Source organism: Anopheles merus, chromosome 3L (genome assembly GCF_017562075.2).
Source record: "Anopheles merus strain MAF chromosome 3L, AmerM5.1, whole genome shotgun sequence".
Lineage (NCBI taxonomy): Eukaryota > Metazoa > Arthropoda > Insecta > Diptera > Culicidae > Anopheles > Anopheles merus.
In genome coordinates, this window is record NC_054085.1 from 22124841 (window position 1) to 22146332 (window position 21492).

The following is a 21492-nucleotide window of genomic DNA, read 5'->3' on the forward strand; positions in this document are numbered from 1 at the left end:
CTCCACCACCCCTTTTCTTGTGCATTTCTTTCCTCAATCCCCCGCACGCCTCAAAAGGGTGGAGGGTGGACGATTTTTCATCGTCGCACTACTCTCCCCCCCGCGTCATATCGCGCTTGGGGGAGGAGAGCTACGGGTAGCTGTCGTTAAGAAAGTAAATGCAAGAAAAACCGTGCAACATCATTACCGCCGGTTCGAGGTGTACTATTTTTTGTGTTCGTTCCTTTTGCTCGTCTCTGCCAGCGCGAGCTGTTTGCCGTCTTCGTCCGGCTGCCGTTTTGTTTGAAGTTAGTAGCTACCGTGAAGCCAAAGCAAATCAAATATCTTTCGTTTTTTGCCCCGTCCGTCCGTTGGTTCGTTTGTTCGTTAGTTTGTTTTTTTTTCTTTCTTGCTGTTAGTGGACGCCCGGATGCTGGGCTGGCGTCAGCTGGGACCGCCCGACACGGAATCCGGCACAAATTGTGTACGCAAGCTTCAATCAATCGATCGAATGGTCAAAAGCCATCTGTGCCTCTCGGACTGGAATGGCGCCGGTACTGTGGGGCACAACCGTGAGACTCGACTCCGCAAACACACACACACAAGCGCTGGTGTGGTCAAGCTCTAGCCCGGCCCGGAGAGGGATTTTTTGATTGCTTTTCTTTTTCTTCTGCTGTTGCCGCTCCAAGGGTGGTGGCCCAGGATGCCGAAGAAAAGCTGGGAAAAAAGAAAATAAGACTGTTTTGCGCGTGGTTTTTGTGCTTGACTGCTTGCTCAAATGCTGCCCGCTCGAATCGAATCGTCGCCGAGATGAGGGAGCCGATGATGATGTTCGCGTGAGGTTCGTCACACTCACAGGGGTCGTCTCAGATAGACAGACACACACGGGGATGAATGTGACAGCTCAATCAGCAGTTGTGAAAGACTTCCACACACACACACACACACGGGCTTGCCTCTGTCATTTGGGAACCCGTTGGGGGGCACGTTCACGTTCATTAAGGTCGCGTCTTGGCGTCACTGCCTTTTGTTTAATTGGAATCTTTCGAATGCTTTGTATTGTGCTCACCGCTGCTTCTTGCTGTTCGATCACGTAAAAGTCCATTGCAACAAAACCCTGGCAGGTGGGGGGGAGCGCATTTGGCAGCATAATTTCCCACCCCCGAAATGTCATCTTCATTAATGTTTCCACTCCAACCGCTTCATCGCGTGGCGTGTGGCTCTTGGTTCGTGACATGAAATTTTCGCTTCCCACACACCCCAATTCATCCCCTTCTTCTTTTTTTTTCGGGCTTTTCGATCATCAAGTCGGCGCATGTCGCGCATCCGCCGTGTCAAAAAGCGCACTCATTAGCGATTCATAAATTATAAACTGTGACAGAGAGCGTGCGCGCGCGCCCGAGCCTGTCTGCCATTCCCACCAGAGTTTGCGAAAGTTGCGCGTGGTGTGACATCGTGTGTGAATTGGCATGAGTCTTTGAAGGTGAAAAAAGAAAAGAAAAATAAGGTTAAGCAACGAATGTTAACCAAAAAAAAAATGGAAGAAATAAAAGCAAAATGTAATGACATTCCCGAATGATCGGTTACACGGTGGGAATTGTGGAGAGGGGGGGAAATAAAATCGAGAAACGCGAGCGGGGTGAGAGGTTCAGGTTGGCGCTTAAGATTTGCATATATTTGCGCATGCGTTAATGCTACCAAACAAACCAAAATGAAGAAGAAAAAAAAATCTCTTCTGTTTGGCATGAAGATGTCCGAGAGCGGGACGACAGACAGAGTTTACACTTGCACGGCGAACGGTTTTATGTCTACCGCCTGGACGTGTCTTTAATAAGCGACCATCATCATCATCATCATCATCATCGTCTTCATCCTCCTTCAACCAGGCTCGTCTTCAACGTCCAGCCGACCGACAGACGTGTTGACAGACCACAATCTCAATCGATTGGCATTTATTTGCACTCCCGCCGAGCGGTTCGGTCTCGATCGTTTTCTTGGTAGTTCTTTGCAGCGCTCCATCTCATCAAAAACTGTCACACAAACTGTCCCGAAATGGGGTACCGGTAGTGTAGGGTATGACAGTTTTCACGGAGGCGACGGAGGTAGAGAGTATGTCACAAAGCAAGAACAACAGAGCAACGTCGAACCAGCTCGGTGAGCGATGGTCACGTCGGGGTGGGCAAAATAAATACTGCCTGGAGCCGGCGATGGATGAGTCTTTGGGAGCGCTTGGTTGGTTTATTACGAATTTATTGCACTATTTGCGATCGTTTTGTGTGAGGTGCGGAAGGATGGGGAGGGGGGGTGGTAGGGTTTTGCGTGTGCGAGAGTGGTTTACCGTCTGTCTGGCGCTTAGAGGAAGAGACGTAGGAACAACACTATTAGGTAACTGAGGGAGGAATTCAATTGAAGCCAAGATTTCTTTATCGAATAAGGAGGAGTTTATATTCGGCATTGGGGTTCATTTAATTATTATTCTTTCATCACAATTCTTTGACAAAATCTCATTTTTGGGGAGAATTCAGCATCAAAACGATTATTACAAGCTGCATTGCATGCTCCTTAGTAACTGCAGTAAAAGTGCAGTAATTTTGCTCCAATTTTATCGTAACTGCAGTAATTTAGCTCGATTTTTATGAAAACTGCAGTAATTTTACTCGAATTGTATAATAACTGCAGTAGTTGTGCTCGAATCCTGATTAGAAGGAAGCAAACGGGCTTAACTTGGTATATAACCTATAAATACAACCTTAAATCAATATAATATCATTATTCTTGACAACTCCAGGAGCAATCGGGTACTCGCTCGATGGCTTTTCCCTCGATTACAGAGTTGCTCGCATTAATCTGTGCATCTGGGCCATAAATTATCTCTTCCAACGCTAGGTCGCCGATAGGGAAAATGTGTCTCACCGCCCAAAAAGCGCGCCCGGGGATGCAATCAAGCTTCAAGAAAATAAGAAAATTCCTCCCTCCAACCTTCCGCGCTAGCTGTGTGTGCAGGCTTATCTGGTGGTGCACACACTCTGCCATGGTGGAGTCTCGCAGCTGGCCACACAGCAGTGTGTATGTGTTTGTAGCTCCAATAAATAACTGGCTCCACTGATGGGTAACAGATTAAATGTGTCATAATTTATGGGCTAGCGCGAGCGGTGGCTCGCACAGGAAGAGGAAGAAGGGTTTTGCGTGTGGTCACCCCAACTCTGCTGTGGTCTGCGTTCCCTCACTGCTACATTCTACCGGAAATTGGAATTGGAAAATCCTCTTCCCCCTGTGCCCCCTGTGCTGCTAATCCGGCGAAATGGGCGCATTCAATTGGGTCCCCAGCCGGGTTGTGTAAAAAGGTGTGGGCCGAAATGGGTGAGCATCGATGTTCGGGAAACCTTATACCCCCTCATAGCCTAGCCGCCCGTTGGCTGTTCGTTCGTTTGTTCATGTTTCGGTGCTGCTCCCTTTCCTCCCCTTCCCTTTTTCTGTATCCAATTTACAGCCACACACACACAAGCACAGACAGAGACAGATTTGGCCGCTGTCATCCGATCGCGCAAAGATCGATGGCAGCAAGCGGCGCGTGTTTCATGGGTGGCTTGGCCGTAAAGTATGGTTTTGGCTAGCCGAGGCGGCCAACCGTGTTTATGTCTTACTTTGGTGTGTCCTTTGCCTCCTCCCCCCTGTGTTGTGTGCGATCGACAATACATTGTAGATTTTTTTTGGTGACCGTGCCGCCTGTTGGACTGTCGATATATTCCGGTTCTCCCCCCTCCCCCCCCCCCCCCCCCCGGGTTGCTGTGTTGATCTAATAAAATGTTTGTGATTCCAAAGGCTCTAATCCCACGACCGATTTGACTTAGAGGCGAAACAAAAAAAAGCTGAGAGAGAGAGAACACTCCGTCCAAACGTCCAAATGAAAATAAATGGAAGTAAGTCATCGGTTGATCTTCCTCCCTTCCCTAGCTGCTGTTTGGGGGGAAGATACATCTAAACAGCGCAAAGGGGGGTGGGGATGCTGGTTTGGCTCTGAACAATAAATCTTTCCAAAAAAAACCTCCCCGCGAGAGAAAGAGGTAAAAAAGAAAAATGATCCCAAAACAGAAAAGAGCATAATCCCACTCACCCAATGGTCGTGGGTGTGGGTTGACGATCGCATCGCGGCAGTGGTGGTGGTATGTGGAAAGCTATGCTCTAACATTGTCGTGTGGCGGCGCGCATGTTGTTTGGCAGCCCACACACACTCACAAACTCCAAGACGCACGCACGCGATCCTCCGACGAAGAGAGGGACACACACCGCTTTATCATACGCGCTGGATACGTTTATATTTATTTCTTGTTCGTTCTCGCTTCAGTCTTGGGGCGACAAGACAGTTTGAGCGAAAAAAAAGCCATTCTAACTGCCCACCACACACACATCAGACAAGCACCGTAGATAAGCGTCTCGCGTTTCGCGTAAACCCTTTTTAACGGTGTTTTTTTTTTCGTTGTGTTTATGATTCTCGATCCCTAGAAAGCAAGGGCGAACAAGCAGCCGAAGAAGCAAATGGTTTGACTGACGTGGAGATGAGCGGGTTTTCCCCCGCTCTGTGTGGCTCTGCTTCCTTTCCGCAGCTCGCACAGGGGGAGCAGCATCTTGCAAGACGACGGTTCCTGCCTGCCTGCCAGCGTTACTTTGTAACAAATCGCATGCTCATCGCTTAATGATGAAACTCACCACCATCTCCAGCCAGCGTCCCCCAAAAAAATTGGATTGGACGCGGTGGCATGAAGCCCGGAAGGGCAGCAGAAGATTGCATCCCTTTATATTCCTCTGTCACGGGGCTACTTTTTCGATTATCCGGCACTACAACCGTCACGGGGCTACTGCGAAGCATAATTACTAACGCGCAGAGTTCTTCTCCTCCCGTGAAGAGGAAGGGTTGAGGCAAACACAGTGTGCCCGTATGCAATCCACACTGTTACCACGTGTGCTTGCTATTCCAAGTGTACTTTCTTCACGTTCCCGGGTGCGATTTAGAACACAGGAAGGAAGAGCAACTATTCAACCGTGGATCTCGAGATGCTATTGCAGTTGCTATCGATTTCACTCCACTACCAGGAGAAATGTGAGAATCTTCAATCAATCTCGACATGACACATTCATTAGTCTCTCTCGCATCCTCTTCTTCTGCGGTGTCGGAAAAATCCTGTCGCTGTCATGGTGAACCTTCTCAAATCTCCCCCCATGCAAGCTCTATTTATATACATCCGACGTTGATGGAAACGAAATCAGGAAACGATCGGTGCGCTGTTTTGCTTGGTTTTGTACAAAAAATAATTGTAAAGCCCCAGCTGCTTGTTTATTGTTTGGTGTAAAAACACGAGCGATCTGTTGTGCTATTCCTCCGCCGTTTTTTTTTGACAATTGGATGTTGTCGTCCTCGTCACGGCTGTAATGAGCTCGTTTGCTGACGATCATCTTATTGTATGCCCACATCCGGTGTGCAGGCAAAGGTGAAGTGTGTAGGTGATGAATTTTAATAAACCATCAGGAGGAGACACTTCCCTATTGCTAGTCTTTCAATCTGGGCCATAGACAGTTGACAGTTTTTTGAAATGTGAAATGAATTTGTGTATTTTACGACCTCCATTTCCTTAACAAGAATGCAGCACCGTAATGCCCTTCCGCTTGAAATTTCGGGGGCATCATACGGTGTGTTGTCCCGTCCCCGTGAATGTGAATATCGTTCGCCCACAACACCAGCAGCAGTAGCAACATCAGCACAGCTGGTCATCATCAAAAACAACAAGTGCGTGGCGTTCGTCAGCTGGTAGGAAATAAACAAGCGCGCTAACACCTCAATACAAACTTCCGCATGATGTTGGTTTATTAGCATGAACAGGGGTTCTATGGTCAGTTCAACAGGAGGATTCTTCATTTGTGGTTTCTAAATTTCAATTTCAAGAGAGTCAAACTGTTGAATATTGATATTCGAATTAATATCAATATTGTTGAAATGTTTCTTAGGGGTTCTAACAAGTTACTGACATGAAGAACATTTTTCTGAAAATCACAACAGTTTTCAATTCCTTCTGCATGAAGTTCAACACATTTAAGACCACATTTCATCGTTTTTTTTTTGTAGAATATGATCATATAGGACTTGAACATGTTATTTCAACTGCTGGAACCCGCATCTTGTGAGTGTTCGTTAGAGCATAGCATCGTGTGTGTGGATAATTGGAATTGGAACTGGAATCCAAAGCATTGAGAGACTTGCCAATTAGTACCTAAATATTTGTGTAACATTATATGAAAAAACTCCTGCTCAGCTATCCTTAATTTCCTCTCTAAACGTCTTCATTACTCCAAACCTGAGTCGTCTGCGCAGTAATGATAATTGAAACCATTTTGAGGCACTTCTGAAGTTCCAGTTTCAAGCAACCTTTTTTGTTTGTTTGCTCCTTAAGCTCCAGTAATTCCCTCAGTAATGCCTACCCGACATGCAACCTGAATCGCTGCCCTGTAATATCCCCAAGCGAAGGGAGCGGAACAAAAAAAAAAAAAACAACCAAACCTAATAGAGACATTTATTTCTCAACCGCAAACGCACGCTCTCGTTCACTTTCTGCGGTTGGCTGGCGGTCGGGGTTTTTGTTCCATTTGCTGCAGACGAAAACCCCAGCCACAAAACCCAAATTTTGGACCGAGTGCATAATTATGCCCGTGGTCCGAAAATTATGAGACGCCAGGATGAATGATGTCCGTCTGCCGGCTGCCGGGTGGTGGTGGGTCGTGCCGGGCACGCACACACACAAACACATGCGAAAAACAGCTCACCACCGTTGGCCAGGCACGTAAAATCCCGCCAAAGTTATGATCTCCAGAGCGACCAACCGCAAAGCCAGGGTGTGGGGGATCGCCCGTTGTGTGCTGCACACGCCCTGGATGGGACCGCAAAGCGCGCGCGGTGCAGGAGGAATGAGAAAATTATATTAAGAAATTATCGGAACATAATTTAAAGGCGGCCGACACCGGCACCAACCGGACACCAAAGAAGGCGGAAAGGCGCCAAAGGAGAAAGAAGAACACGGCTTCTTTCCCATCAAAGGCGCACATTAGTTATGGCGATCTTTTCGGCCGTGGCGCGAGAATGCGGGAAGGCAGAATACTGTCAGAGCCAGAGACAGAGAGAGAGAGAGCAACCCGAATAGGCAAGATCAGAGGCAAGATGCGGCCCTGCGGCCGTGGTTAAGACATCTGAGTTTAGGGATCGAGCGAGTCGAAAGAAAAAACAAAACCCCCGTGGTCGACCGACATCTTGCAGCACGCGGGGACGGGCGGGAAGATGAGAGTATCCCGGATCGATTAGGGCGTCGTCGGGGCGTACGCGAGTCGCCCAACCCTACGCCGCTAATGTCTATGTTTTGAGGCTTTCGGTACTGCTTACGGGTGGTTCGATCGAGCTCTCTCTCTGCGGTGGATTACATCATCAAACCACATCATCATCATCATCACCATCAACAACATCGTTTTCATCTCGATCGGCCGGGTGATGCTAGGCCTAAATGTGTAGACATCATCATCCGAGCAGAAAACCGATTAACTGCGAGACATCCGAGGCACGGATGTATTGGGTCGCTTTTTTGTGTTCTACCAAATTTAGGGAATGGTTGCTTCCGACTTTCCGTAACAGCTGTACCCGTCGGCGTCGGCGGCGGCACAGCTCAGTCGGCTTGACCTGGGAGTATTTGGAGCAAGCGCTTCTTAAACGTTTTGTTCCAGGATGTTTTCTGATCGTTGTCCCTCTGTCGAGATCGGTCTTCTTAGAAGGTGAACCTGACGAGTGCTGCAACATGTGTGTCGGGTTGGGACGGACTTACTCACAGCACGAAAGTAAGGGTGTGTTTGTGTGTGGGATGCATCCCAAGAAGGTCTTCCAATCAATTCTCTGTCAAATGGTTGCATTCCTACCCTTCGGAACTTGTTGCTGTGCTTGGATGAATTTCTCGAGAAAAAGGCAAGAAGGATCTCTAGAAGGGCGTACATTTTAGCAAGGTTAGGTCAGGTTCGGGGGTTTCGCCAGAACTGTGATCGTGATGTTTCTATCCCCGGGGGAGGTCCTTTTCCTGTTGCAGCCTTCGGTGCGTTTAGGGATCTTTCCACAGGGTGACAGGTCAACTTCATTAACTTTGTGAAGGTCTTCATCGGAGCTGTCGACGGTACTGGACACATTGCTGAAGGTTCTATTGAACGGTCCTATTTTGTTGCCTGCTTGACTTTCATAGCCTTCAAGGGTAAGGTCCCATTAGGAATAAGGGGTCGAGGAGATTCTTATTGATGGGTTTCATTTCCAAGGAACTTTGAAACACGCATGTGTTGGAAAGATTTGAAGATGCAAGGATGTACAACGACACAATGTTTTCAACAAACAAAAGTGTCCCTCTCTGTCTCTCTCTTTGCTTGTTAGGTCTGTGAACATTTGAATATTACCTATGATGGTCTTGATATACACGCATGATGCATACGCGATAAGATCGCCTACTACGTGCCCGTGCAAGATAAAATGTGTGAGCTGAAACTGATCTCCTGTTTGTTGTCTTTCGCTCGCGCTTGCCCCCACGTTGATGATCACGTCGACGTCGCCCTGTGCGTGTGTGTGTGTGGGAACCTCCGCATGGAAAAAAGGGTGTAGAATACACGACGGTAGAGTAGTCGAAGGGGTTGGGATGGCTAATTGCTAGGTAAGAAGCATAAATTTCCTTAATTTCCTAGAATTTGACACAATTTCCAGGAACTCGTCCAGAAGGGAGTCCACCCGGGCGGGCAGAAGAGACGGCAGCGCTATGTTGCGCTCTGTGCGTAGCTCGCCTTCTAAAGGGAAGAGCAATTGATTCCGCAGAGAAGAACGGGGTGGAAAAAAAACACAAAATACAAGACCACAACCCCACACAGAGCCACACGCCGGGCACGCACATGTACAAAAGGAAGGAGAGAGAGAGAGAGATGGAGACACGTAAGAAAGACATCAAAGATAAGGGTGGATGCTCAACGCACTGCCGAGATCGGTGCGGCTCCTCCGGGGGGTGATGGCCGACGACCGACCGGGGCACACCTGACGACGTCTTATTTATCTCGCTCTCGTGGATACCACCGTGCCTTTTGGAGCGCTTGGGGGCATAATAAGAGAAGAGAGAGAAAGAAAGATCACACGCACACGCACGCACACAGGAACAAAGCAGCGAGAAGGGAACGGGAAGTCGGGGCAGACAAGGGGATCCTGGGAAGGCATAACAACCGGTTCACTATAATTTTCCCAAACCAAATCAACTTTCCTTCACAAAACCTCGCGACCGCCACCGGCGAAGATGACGACGGAGAGGGCAGGCCACACGAGGCAGAGAGAGAGAGAAAAAACGGCCACCGAAGATATAGTGAAGCAAGCGGGGTCGGCTCGATGAGAGTTGATGGTTTGATGAAGTTGTCCAGACTCGTCCTCCGTAAGCGGCCGCCGCCAACGGTGGGATGATGATGATGTGTTGTTGTCGTTGTTGTTGTGTAGCGGCACAGAAGAAAAGGGTGGAAAAGAAACACACTCCTCCTGCCCGGGGCGCGCAGTCCATCTTCAACTGTTGTTGGCGCACGGTTTTGGAGCGAGAGGTTTTAAAGCATCAAAGGCACACGAGATCATCGTGCGTTTAGTAGTAGTAGCTGCTGTAGGTTTTGGGGGAACGTGCGAGAGTGAAACAAATCCGTTACGCATCTCGCATAACGCTTCGAATGGAATTTGCGTGTGCCTTCTGGGATATGGAGGATGGTGAGATCCGCAGAGACCCCGCGCGAAGATCATGCCTTCGATCTTGAGTGGAGCGATCCAAGTTAGGATCTCGCGTCATTCTCGCTCGTTTAAACTCATACCATTCCTCTGGGTGGTCAGCAAGATCTTCCTTTCTCCTATTACGTGTGCGTTAGCAGAGCTAAAATCCTAGCCTAGAATGGCTTTACCTTTCTTAATTTAGCATAAAACAAAATGGGAAGATCATTACGCGGAAGAGTCCGGAGTCGTCCGGGAATGTGTCCCACGGAGGAGCGGGATATTGATTTCCCTTAGCGACAACGATGAAATCGAGAGCTCTCTGTGGAGGAGCGTGGATGATGCCGGGGGTTGATCGTAAATATTAACATGCTTAATCAATTAACATAAAAATGTCCACTCCTCGTACGGCCAGGGGTGTTTGCGGGAGAGCTGAGATTCCGAGAGCATAATTTAATGTCACTGAGCCTTTTGTAGGGTGATGGAATGTGAGATGGTTTTGTTGAGGTTTTAAGCTTTGAAATTCCCAAAAAAGCACATTTAATGAAGATATGCGTTGAAGGAAAGAGGATCGTTGAAATGTTTCAGCCCAGAGGAACACAAGCGCAGAGTTCATTAGTGCCGTGCGGTGGTGGTCTTAGAATTGGGTTCGTTTCGAGGGATTGAGATTTCAATCATTATGATTCCACGTAATTGACCAAACCGGGCTGATAGGAGGAATGGTTGGAATGTGTCGATTTTATGCAACTAACAACAACCACCGTCCAACGCAGGTATCATCTCGGGTCCACAACTCCATTAGAAGAAGGGAAGAAAACCCGCTCCCGGACATACGGACTCCAGACGGACACACATCTGCTCCTAATTTCGTGCAAAAGTTTCGTGGAAAAAAGAGCCGAAAAAAACGTACAACGAAAACAAATCATAAGAACCTGGACCGTTCGCGTTCTTCCTCTTACTCCTGGGGGCTAATTCTAAACCACAGAACCGTGCCCCTGGTGCGGTGCTCTCTGCACGAGGATCGTCCTCATTTGTGGGATACACCTTTTCATTATTTACCTACCGAAACCTTGTCCGACCTTTTGCGCGAGCTCGTGCGCGTTCCATGGCTACGAAGATTGGATTTCCTTTCGGGTTGTTTTTTTTTTGGGGTTTCCAATAATTTTGCAATAAATCATCCAAACGTGCGGGGGAACTCCGTTGCTCCTCTTCCCTATCCACTCGCCCCAAACGAAGGTTCGGTTTTACGGTTTTGTACATTTTCCGTTTCACGTTTTCACGAAGCACAAATTATTAGCGGTCCCCGTCCCCGGATGATTTGGGTAGCGGCGGCGGGCTGGCGGGCAAAAGCATTTCGGCCGATTGGATTTCGATTTTAGTTGAGAACGTGTACGCACGGGTTTTTGGGTTTTGCCTTAAAGGGACGAACACCAAATAAAAGGTGGACTGCATTACGACTATTGCATTAATTAGCAGTAAAAGTTTGGTAAAACGTTCGTTCCCCCCGGGTCTTCAGGAGGGTCTCGTCCTTGGGCAAATCAAAAACGGTCTTTAAAAGCTTTTAATAACGGTAGCTAAGCGTATTTTGCTCGAAAGTTCCAAGGTCCAATCCAGGGGGATGTTTTAGCTTGTGAAAACATGTCGGTTGACTGAAAATATTTATTCCGTTGTTGTGTATTTCTTAACGACACCAACGATCGTTCCCTGTACCCTTGATCCTGTTTTCTCCGCTGGGTCACTCTTTTGAGCCTTCCAATAAAAACTTTCTAGGTTCTGCTTTCGTTGTGTCCTTGTTGCAGATGTCCAACTTTGCAACCTGCAGTGGATAAGCTTCTAAGGTATAATCGGATTTATGATGGGATTTCGTACGCTCAATCGCCCAACTTCAAGGACGAGGACAACTCCTTTTGTTGTAGACGACCCATGTTACACGGGGGCAATGCGTTGCGGATCAGCCAACCACCCGGTGGTTTTGTTTGCCGTAACGTCAGCTTCGGTATGCTGTGGGATCGCCGCACATTCTGTTCGACCTTCTGGAAACCGTTCCTTTGCTGCACTCATAAAACGGCTCTTGCGTTTTGCGTGTCCCACCTTTGTCTACCAAGGCTACCAGCCCCTCGGTGTGTGTGTGTGTGTGTGTGTGTGTGTCTTTGCTTCCAATAGAGTTCCAAAACATGCCAACGATTTTATAAGTGGTTATCCCCTTCGGGCCTAGTGCACCCGGGGCCCGGCGAAAGTGTGTCAATAAACTTGGCGATCGTGTTGATTGCAAGAGCTCTGTGCTTTTGCGTGACCTCGCCCAAATGGTCCTTGGAATACGTGTACCACTTGTACCGGATATGTAAAAGGACCACAAGCAACGCATTCCGAAAAAGGGCAAAAAGGGACAACTTTACAACACGCACCTCCCATCCCGGATATAATGGAATGTTTTCATCCAAGCCCCGTGGAGACTGCAATTGACGGGGTTTTGGATTGTGGTGCTGGTACAGTGCCTCTACTGCAACGCTCTCTGGGTGGTATGGCACCGTTTCCTGGAAGGGTACTTCAAGCAAAGCCCACGGACTGGAAGAATGCAGCAATAACCATAAAGTAATGCCCATCTCCAATCCAATCTTGGGCAGCAGTACCCAACCGTACGGCTACGGGCTGTAACGGGGACGACCGGGACTTTAGAACCGTACCGGTATGGAGCATCTTCCGCCAGAATTGGACGATGTTTATTGCTGGAAGAAGAAGGGCTTGTTTGATGAGCCCAGCCCAATCGCAACGGGCACATACAAGCGCGCTCATTACCATTTGGCTTTGTGGTGATAGCTTAAGCTAACCCAACCCAAACCCAAAGATATTCAAATCACCGGATGTACGTCTCCATGTAAAATTGGAAAGCGTTCTTGGCCCTGGTGGCGATGGTGGTCGAGAAGACTCCACGGAAAGCTGTAATGGCTTAACATGCGTACCCAATGGGTTTCGGTTCATGTCTTATCGCTCACGTGTGTCGTCTTGCTGTGTGTGTGTGTCTCGCCATCATCATAGAGAACCTAGAGTCTGTGTGAACGTCTTTCACTCAACTATGGTGGTCGTCGGCACGATATCCTTCACTTCAGCCGCTGAAGGTCGTCTCAAAAGTGTATGTTTAAAAGCATAAGACCGAAAGGAAGAGAGAGTGGGAGAGATCTTAGCCGCTTTCGGACTAGTTCACTCACCGGGCGACAGGTATCGGACCTCCCGCTGGTGCTCATAAAAGAGTTGTAAGCGCTTATACGATAGGACTCTCCACCGTTGGTCGCCAACAGTGAGTTGTGGAATAGGGAAGTGGAGGACATTAAAAAAACATTGAAGACCAGCGAGCATTATTATAGACCTAAGACACACACACACACACAGCTTTCCGGCGTCTCATCTCGGGACAGAGCGGGGGGAGCGTGATGGGTTTTATTTCACTTTATCGCACAGCACTGATAGATAGAGCAAAAGGGTACAGTGATACAGTGTGTGCGAGAAGGCAAAGGAATGGAGCTGGAAGGGTAAATCTCGTTTCCTTGGGATAAAGTTTAGAGGCCGCGCATAAAGATCAGCCGCTGGGGTAGCAGGCGGACAAAAGACACAACCCTCTATTCCCCGTGGTGGTCTGCGAGGTACAGAGGGAGCAAGAGAGAGAGCTTTTGAAACGCTTTCAAAAAGCCTGATCTCATCGGTGGATCAGTTTCAGATGTCTCTATTTAGAGTGGAGCCTCCCTTCTCGACTACTACCCACGGATCTACCAACCGAGAGAAGCGTGATCTTTACGGATAAGGTTAGCAAACGAACTAAACCAAAAAAAAAAGAGGAATTTGCAAAGATCATTTATTATCACAGCAGGTAGATATATCGCCTGAATACTTCGTTTCACATTCAGAAGCTAGAGGCTCACCAGCAGCAACATCCAACAGTGGAATGCCCTGGCTGGGATTAGAGCGAAGCGCGCAGAAGATCGAGGTTTTCGCAATTCGACAAGCTGTTTTGAGCGGAAAATTAGAGAATCCATCACACGCTGGGAAGCGAAGACGACGGATGGAGAGATAACGGAAAAGATCGCAAACTCTGCAAGAGGTGGTGGTGGCAGCGCTTCGCAAACGGAGTTAAGGGCAGGGATCACGGCAGTAGCTTCCTGGAAGGAAGGAAGTCATTAGATGCGCGAGAGGAAACGAAGAAAACGGAAAAAAACTTCTCGAGATCTCGGATTACGAGCTCTTGCGCTCTCTCTCTCTCTCTTTCGCTCGTCGTCGCTTTTGTCGACGATCGATAGAATGTTTCGGCACGGAGCGGGACAACAAACGCGTCGAACGTGCAGAGTCAACATCAAAAGAAATCGTCACACTACAAGAGTCGACGGCTTTGCACCGCTTTGCAGAAAGTAAATGCAACATATGCCTCTTACTAGTCTGAGAGAAGATGCCTGTCTTCTACGCAGACAGATTCGAAGCATGCAGCTCTGGGAGTGGAGGTAGAGGGAAGAGGGATACGGTATGCCATTTTATGCTTTATGTCTGTGAAGTGGCCGCAATCAAACGTGGGTCGGATCCCGGAAAAGCCGGCGAAGGGCCCGAAGATGCATGCCTGCGCTGCTCCTCATCGTCACATCCAATCATCCGGAACGTCGTTGAAAGCGTAAAACATCGTGTAACGATTGCACGATTTATGGGCCCTATATTGCCGATGCCGCATGCAGACCGTCGCTGGCAATGAAAACACGGTGTAAGGGAAGGAATGTTGTGGAGGCGAGGCGGTCCTTTTCCTTTGCCGCACTACCGCTGGGACGTATGGAAATAGCAGCGGATGTTAGTTTTACACAATTCTTTGAATATTCACACAATCCCATGATGATGATCATGAGGATGATGAGGATGGGTGTGTAAGCAAAGTCTGCCTTATTAGGGCTGTTGGGCAGATGTTTCCTTGGTCTTATGCGTTCTGTACTACACGGACAGCGTCATGGCCTTGCCCTCTGGACGAAAAGTGAAATTAGACATACTGGGGCGTGTGGGAAGAATAAGTGATCTTGCAGAGCAATTAATAGTCACATGATCAATTGAAGAGACCTGTTGGAAGATGACTGCTAACCGAATGTCACAGTTGAAGGCAATAACCTCGCTTGAATCGAATCAAAGGAAATTGAGATGGAGGAGAAATTTAATGTCACAAGATCAATGAGAATATCAGTGCGTGTCAGACTTGTGGTTGTTTGTATAGCGCTTATGTTTTGACTCCTGCAGAGTTCTTTCATCTCTCGCTGGATGTTTTAAGCAATGTCACATTACAATGCATACTATAACCTTGTCCAAATCGTATCAAAGATACCGGAAATGCAAGAGATTTTGTAAGATCAATGTCTAAGAAGATCAGAGGGTACTTAGACATCTGGATCAATTTCACATTAGAATACAATTACTTTTAAACATCAATCGAATCAAAGATACATGAATTACAAGAGAAAGTTGAAGTCACAAGATCGTAGTGAGACTTCTTCTCAAATCTCAAATTACAAAACAATTTCAGACATTACATCAATGTAATCAATGGCATCGGAAATGCTAGAGTGAATCTAACGACTGCTTACAATTTACATCTTAATTTGTGTCTCAGCTCATTAAAAACTGTGTCCCATACATTGCATCAACACAGATTCCTGGAACTACTGACCAGCCCACGGGGCCTGTTGTCGTATGCCGTGAATATCCCAAAGTTCATGGTGGCAAGATGGTTAGGACTGGCCCTAGCAGCCACAGCGTTGCCACACACAAAAGCGCATAAACAGACAATGTTAATGAGCCGTTTGCGTCGAACATGCACTCACACACATACATTGTTGGTAATTAATGTCCATTACTACTCCCGAGCGTGTGTACCCCGGGACCGCCCGAACGCTCTCTTCTGTCTCCTTCCCAAACTCGTCTATCTTCGGTTGGCGTGTCTCTGGTCCCTTCATTTCAACTCAAGCTCCCTCAGAAACCCGGCCTGTACAGCAATTATGTGTTTGCATACACAAATAAACAGCATTTTACACATTCATCACTTAGAGGGGAAATTGTGTTGAATGTGCAGGCCCCCCTTTCCCCAATGGTTGCTGTTTGTCATTGGCAGTGGTCGGTACACTTGGGATGCTCCTCTCTGCCCTTTTGCGCCTAGCGATGCACCATGGGAACGGAAACGCAGGAACCATTCATAGCTACACATGGACTTATTTGTGATCTCCAGAGAAATAGTTGAGTACCCCACTCGGCGCTCCGGTTTCCTGTGTGTGGCGGATGGAGTCGATATATATATGTTTAGCTACACGCACTGGTGGAACCGGTGAGCGCTAATCTTTGATTTACATCGATAGCTTAACGGAAATGCGTAAGCGGTGACATCCGATCGGAAAAGGAGGGAGTGTGGATAGCGGAGAACAGGGCCACGAACAAGAAGGGCTCGGGCTCTTCATTCATCTCACGTACCGATCAGGGATGGGACACAACAATGGCCGAGTTTTCTGTGTGTCTATCGGAATCATCATCTAATGCCAGTTTGCTACAAATCTCTACTCCTCCGTGTGCGGTATCGGTTCCCGGAGATCGGCGCTTACCCAGGGGAAACTACAAAACCCACCCAAGAGAGTAGGCACCTCTCTGTGCACCCTTTCCCCCATGTCTAATGCTCATCCAGGCTGCTCGAGCACACAGTTAGATCATCGTCCGCGGTGTTCCATTCCCTTTATCATGGTGCGGACGACGCTTTCCTTTCGCCTATTTCGCCGTCACTCTCGCATTACACAGCCTTGGTTGCGGAGTGTAAAGAGGCTGTCCTCTCTTCCTACAAACGAATGTCTTACTTACCCTGTGGTTGTAGCCCCTTATCTATTCCATTCACTTGCTTTCTCCCGCTGGTCGGCCGATTGAATGCGACATCTCATCTGAGGCGCTCGTTCGATTAATCTTCCTTCTCTCGCTGGGCCACTAGGAGCTTTAGGAGTACTCGCTCGTTTGCACTCCTCAACCGCTCTTCCCCAAGAGTGCCGTGAAATTCCAGCACACACCGCGAAACTCCGAAAAGGGTGATTCATTTCATTCCCCCCCCTTTTGCCGCGCAAAACGAGCAACCAAACCCATTCCCAAGGGTTCAATTTGTGGAGACTGTGGTGGGGTGGTTTGTGCCTAGTAAGGTACTGGAGCTTCGGCCTTTTGATTGATCGTTCGACCGTGGTCGTGTTTTAGAGGGAGAAATCACATTTCCGCGGCACCTCGCTGGCGGAAGATTAAGACGTAAACATTTGTTTTAATTAAGATGTTCCCAGACGTTGTCGGCGGTTTTTTTTCTGCTTCTCTTCTCCTCTCTCTCTCTCTCTCTCTCTCTCTCTCTCTCTCTCTCTCTCTGTGTCTGGCTTTTCACCTTTCATCTCAGAAATGGTGGAACCACACCAGAGGAACGTGTCCGTTCGCGGATGGAGCTTTTAATGATGAAGATTCTCCCTTCTTTGGAAGGCGATGGGGCAACATTGATGCGAATTCGCTCGATTTGGAGCCTCCATGCTTACAATCCCAAAGAAAAAGCGAAAGATAGAGAAAGATTTGACCGTGTGAAACTCTGCTATATGCTATGCTCGGTATGTAGGACTGCTTCGTATTGATCGAAAGATTAGGTGATCTTCATAACGTCCCAAATCCTGTGCTGCTGTCCCACCGAAATATGATCTTTTCGTAGCTCTTTAAATTGGGGTCCACCAACTCGTCCACAATATGGCGTGCCCCAAAAAAAAGAAGGCCCCAAATTCCTGTTGTCAACCGAATTACGCGCCTCCTGTGATGTGTGGTGCTTGCGAATCGTACAGAAGCATTTGCTCAAAAAATTACGGAAGCTGTTTGCAAAACAACGCAACACGATCGATTTTGATCGGTCGGAGCTGCCAGCGGCAAATCAAGATCACCACGCCTTCCAGATGTTACTCGCTCAGAGTGAAGCATATGATTGTCGCGCAAATCCACAAACAATATCGGGCAAGGCTTCATGTGGCTTTTAGAGAAGGTTTGCTTCACTAAGGAGAGAGAGAGACAGAAAAAGGTGGTTCGTTGGGTGGTCACAAACAAAATCGTAACACAATACGCTTCCCCACAATTCTACCTGCTGGAGGTGAGCCTGCCGAGGGACTTGTGGTTCGACTTTATGAAAGCTGTTGGGGAGGGGGGAGAATCGAAAGAAGATGATCCTCGTGATCTTCCATCACTTTTAGGCCTCTACCAATGTCCAGGACAGGACAGAAGGTGTTTTTGTGGTAACCCTCCTGGTCGTTGTTGAGTCTTGGTGTGGGTCGTTTGTTGGGAAACTTGATACCCGTTACCCTTTCAGGAAGACGTAAGAAGACGGTGGACGGTCAGCAGTTGTGCTGTTGGACGGTATGATTTTCCAGTCGAGTAACCAAAATCACGGTACGGCGGCAGTTGCAACATGAAACCGTCGCAGGAGTTTACCTCTTCGCAAGACGGTTTAACCTTTACAGTGGGAAACCTCTCCAGGGCAACTCTGCGGTGGCATATGATCATCGTGATCATCATCAGCGTAGTAGTAGTGAGCGTCATGTGCGGTAGTTCAGTTTTAACGCTCAATTACACTTCTCTGCTTGAGTGCTGTGCCTGGTGAAGAAGTCAATTAACCTGCACGACCGAGGCGCCCTTCAATCGGGTGTCTCCATGGGAAGGTGTTGAGTTGTGGGGCTTCTGGTTAAGTGGAATTAACTTCTTGTTTAGTTCTGTGAGAAGATACCGTAGGACCTTAGGTCCTCTCCACCAATTCTAAGCGAGTCTTTGAGAAGATCTTTTAATTTCAACATTATAAAACTTTATTCTAAAGCTCCTGGTTGAGTGGAATTAACTTCTTGTTTAGTTCTGTGAGAAGATACCATAGGACCTTAGGTCCTCTTCACCATTTCTAAGCGAGTGTTTGAGAAGATCTTTTAATTTCAACATTCTAAAACATTATACTAATCCCGGCACTTTCTGCTTCCATTTCCAACAGGGTAAAGCACGGGGGAGAAGGTCCTCAGTGTACATGCGCTCCCTCTTCCAGTCCTATCTCTACAACCTCGGCTGTTCGATACAGAAGCACGCCGGCAAGGTCCTATTCGTGGCGATACTGGTACTCAGCACGTTCTGCGTCGGGCTGAAATCGGCCACGGTCCACTCGAAAGTGCATCAGCTCTGGATACAGGAAGGTGGTTCGCTCGAGCATGAGCTAGCCTACACGCAGAAATCGCTCGGCGAGATGGACTCCTCCACGCACCAGCTGCTAATCCAAACGCCCAAAGATATGGACGCCTCGATACTGCACCCGAACGCGCTACTGACGCACCTGGACGTGGTGAAGAAAGCGATCTCGGTGACGGTGCACATGTACGACATCACGTGGAGCCTCAAGGACATGTGCTACTCGCCCAGCATACCGAGCTTCGATACGCACTTTATCGAGCAGATCTTCGAGAACATCATACCGTGCGCGATCATCACGCCGCTGGACTGTTTCTGGGAGGGCAGCAAGCTACTGGGGCCAAAGTATCCCGTCCATATACCGTAAGTTTTGAACTCAATCTAGCTGTGTTTTCGCATTATTAATGTGTTTCTTTTCTTTTTGTGGCTTCCATTCTAGTGGCCAAACGAACAAAGTGCAGTGGACCTCGCTCAACCCCCAGACGCTGCTGAAGGACATCAAGGCGCAGAACTACCAGTTCCCGTTCGAAACGCTCGAGCAGTACATGAAGCGGGCCGGCATCAGCACCGGCTACACGGAGAAACCCTGCCTCAACCCGAAAGACAAGCAGTGTCCCGATACGGCACCGAACAAAAAGTCGGGCCAGGTGCCGGACATTGGCGCAAGCCTGACCGGCGGTTGCTATGGCTTTGCCGCCAAGTATATGCACTGGCCGGAAGAGCTCGTTGTTGGAGGGGCGGTGCGCAACCGCACGCACCATCTCCGGTCGGCAAAAGCGCTGCAGACGGTCATTCAGCTGATGGGCGAACGGGAACTGTACGACTACTGGAACAATCACTACAAGGTGCACCACATTGGGTGGAACCCGGACAAGGCGGCCGAGGTGTTGAACGCTTGGCAAAAGAAGTTTTCCGCCGAGGTGAACAAAATCATGCAGACGGAGGTGAAACCGCTGTCGTACTATGGGGTGTACGCGTTTTCGTCGGCGACGTTGGACGATATACTGGGGAAACATTCAAACCCGAACCCGATCAGCCTTGGCATTGGTATTGCGATTATTTTGCTGTACACGGCTTGTACGTTGCTGCGCTGGAAGGATGGCATCAACGGACAGAGTGGAGTCGGTGTGGCCGGTGTGTTGCTGATCACGGTAACGACGGCGGCCGGGCTGGGCTTCTGTGCGCTGCTGGGGATCGCTTTCAATGCCGCCACGACGCAGGTCATTCCGTTTCTCGCGCTCGGGCTCGGCGTTGACCATATCTTTGTGCTGACGCATGCGTACGCGGAGCGCGATACGAGCGAACAGACGGGCCAGGTGCTGAAGAAGGCAGGGCTGAGCGTACTGTTTGCCGGGGCGTCGACGGCAGGGTCGTTCTTTGCGGCCACCCTCATCCCGGTGCCGGCGCTACGTGTCTTCTGCTTCCAGGGTGCGATCCTGACGGTGTTCAACCTGGCCGCCGTGCTGCTCGTGTTCCCGGCAATGATTTCGCTCGATCTGCGCCGCCGACGGTCCGGGCGGGCGGATGTGCTTTGCTGCTGCCTGCCAGCGCTCCCGAGCACCACGCACGACCTCAACACGCAGCGCAGCTACCACTACCATCAGCAACCGCAACAGCCACAGCAGCAGCAGCAGCAGCAACAGCCGCAAAACAACATCGAAGCGCAACGCCACGAGGAAGAGACACTGATCGAGTGTCAGTCGAAATCGTGCCTCAGCTTCTCGCTGTCCCGATTTGCGATCAAACACTACGCTCCGTTCATTACGCGCAGCTCGGTGAAGGTGTTCGGGATGCTGCTGCTATCAGGCATCGTTGGCGTCTCCCTGTTCGCCTCCATGAAGCTCCCGGACGGACTCGAGCTCACAGACCTCGTGCCGCAAAACACGAACGAGCACCGGTTCCTGAGCGTGCAGGGCAAGCTGTTCGGCTTCTACAGCATGTTTGCCGTCACGCAGGGCGATTTTGAGTATCCGAACAATCAGAAGCTGCTGCACGAGTACCACGAAGCGTTCGTGCGCGTTTCGCACGTGATCAAGAACGATAACGGGGGGCTGCCGGACTTTTGGTTGAGCTTGTTCCGCGATTGGTTGGTGAATTTGCAGCGTGCCTTTGATCGGGATTATCGGGAGGGACGGATCACGCAGGAACGGTGGTACTCGAACGCGAGCAATGATGCGATCCTGGCGTACAAGCTGCTGGTCCAGACGGGGCACGTGGACAACCCGATCGACAAGAGTTTGGTGACGCAGGTGCGGCTGGTCGACTCGGAGGGTGTGATCAATCCGGAAGCGTTCTACAACTATCTGTCCGCGTGGGCCTGGAACGATGTGCTCGCTTACGGTGCTTCGCAGGTGAGTTTGAGAGAGAGAGAGGATAATTAGTTGTAGTGATGGGAGAAATGAAGATTTCGTTGGAATCGATTCCGGATAGCTCCGAAGTTTTCTGAAATCGAATCCGGATAGTATGTTTGGAATCGGATCGGGAATCGGAATCGGTTCCGGAAATGGTTC

The 21492-nt window shown here is 49.0% G+C and overlaps 1 protein-coding gene across 1 annotated transcript in view; it reads left to right on the top strand.

The window, feature by feature from the left end:
* Positions 1–21363, top strand: part of LOC121599042 (protein patched) — a 37505-nt gene extending 16142 nt beyond the window's left edge. Inside the window, exons 3-4 of the mRNA XM_041926515.1 lie at positions 18795–19345; positions 19422–21363. Of these exons, the coding sequence (XP_041782449.1) occupies positions 18795–19345; positions 19422–21363 (2493 nt within the window). The remainder of the gene's footprint in view (positions 1–18794; positions 19346–19421) is intronic.
* The last annotated feature ends 129 nt before the right edge of the window (positions 21364–21492 follow it).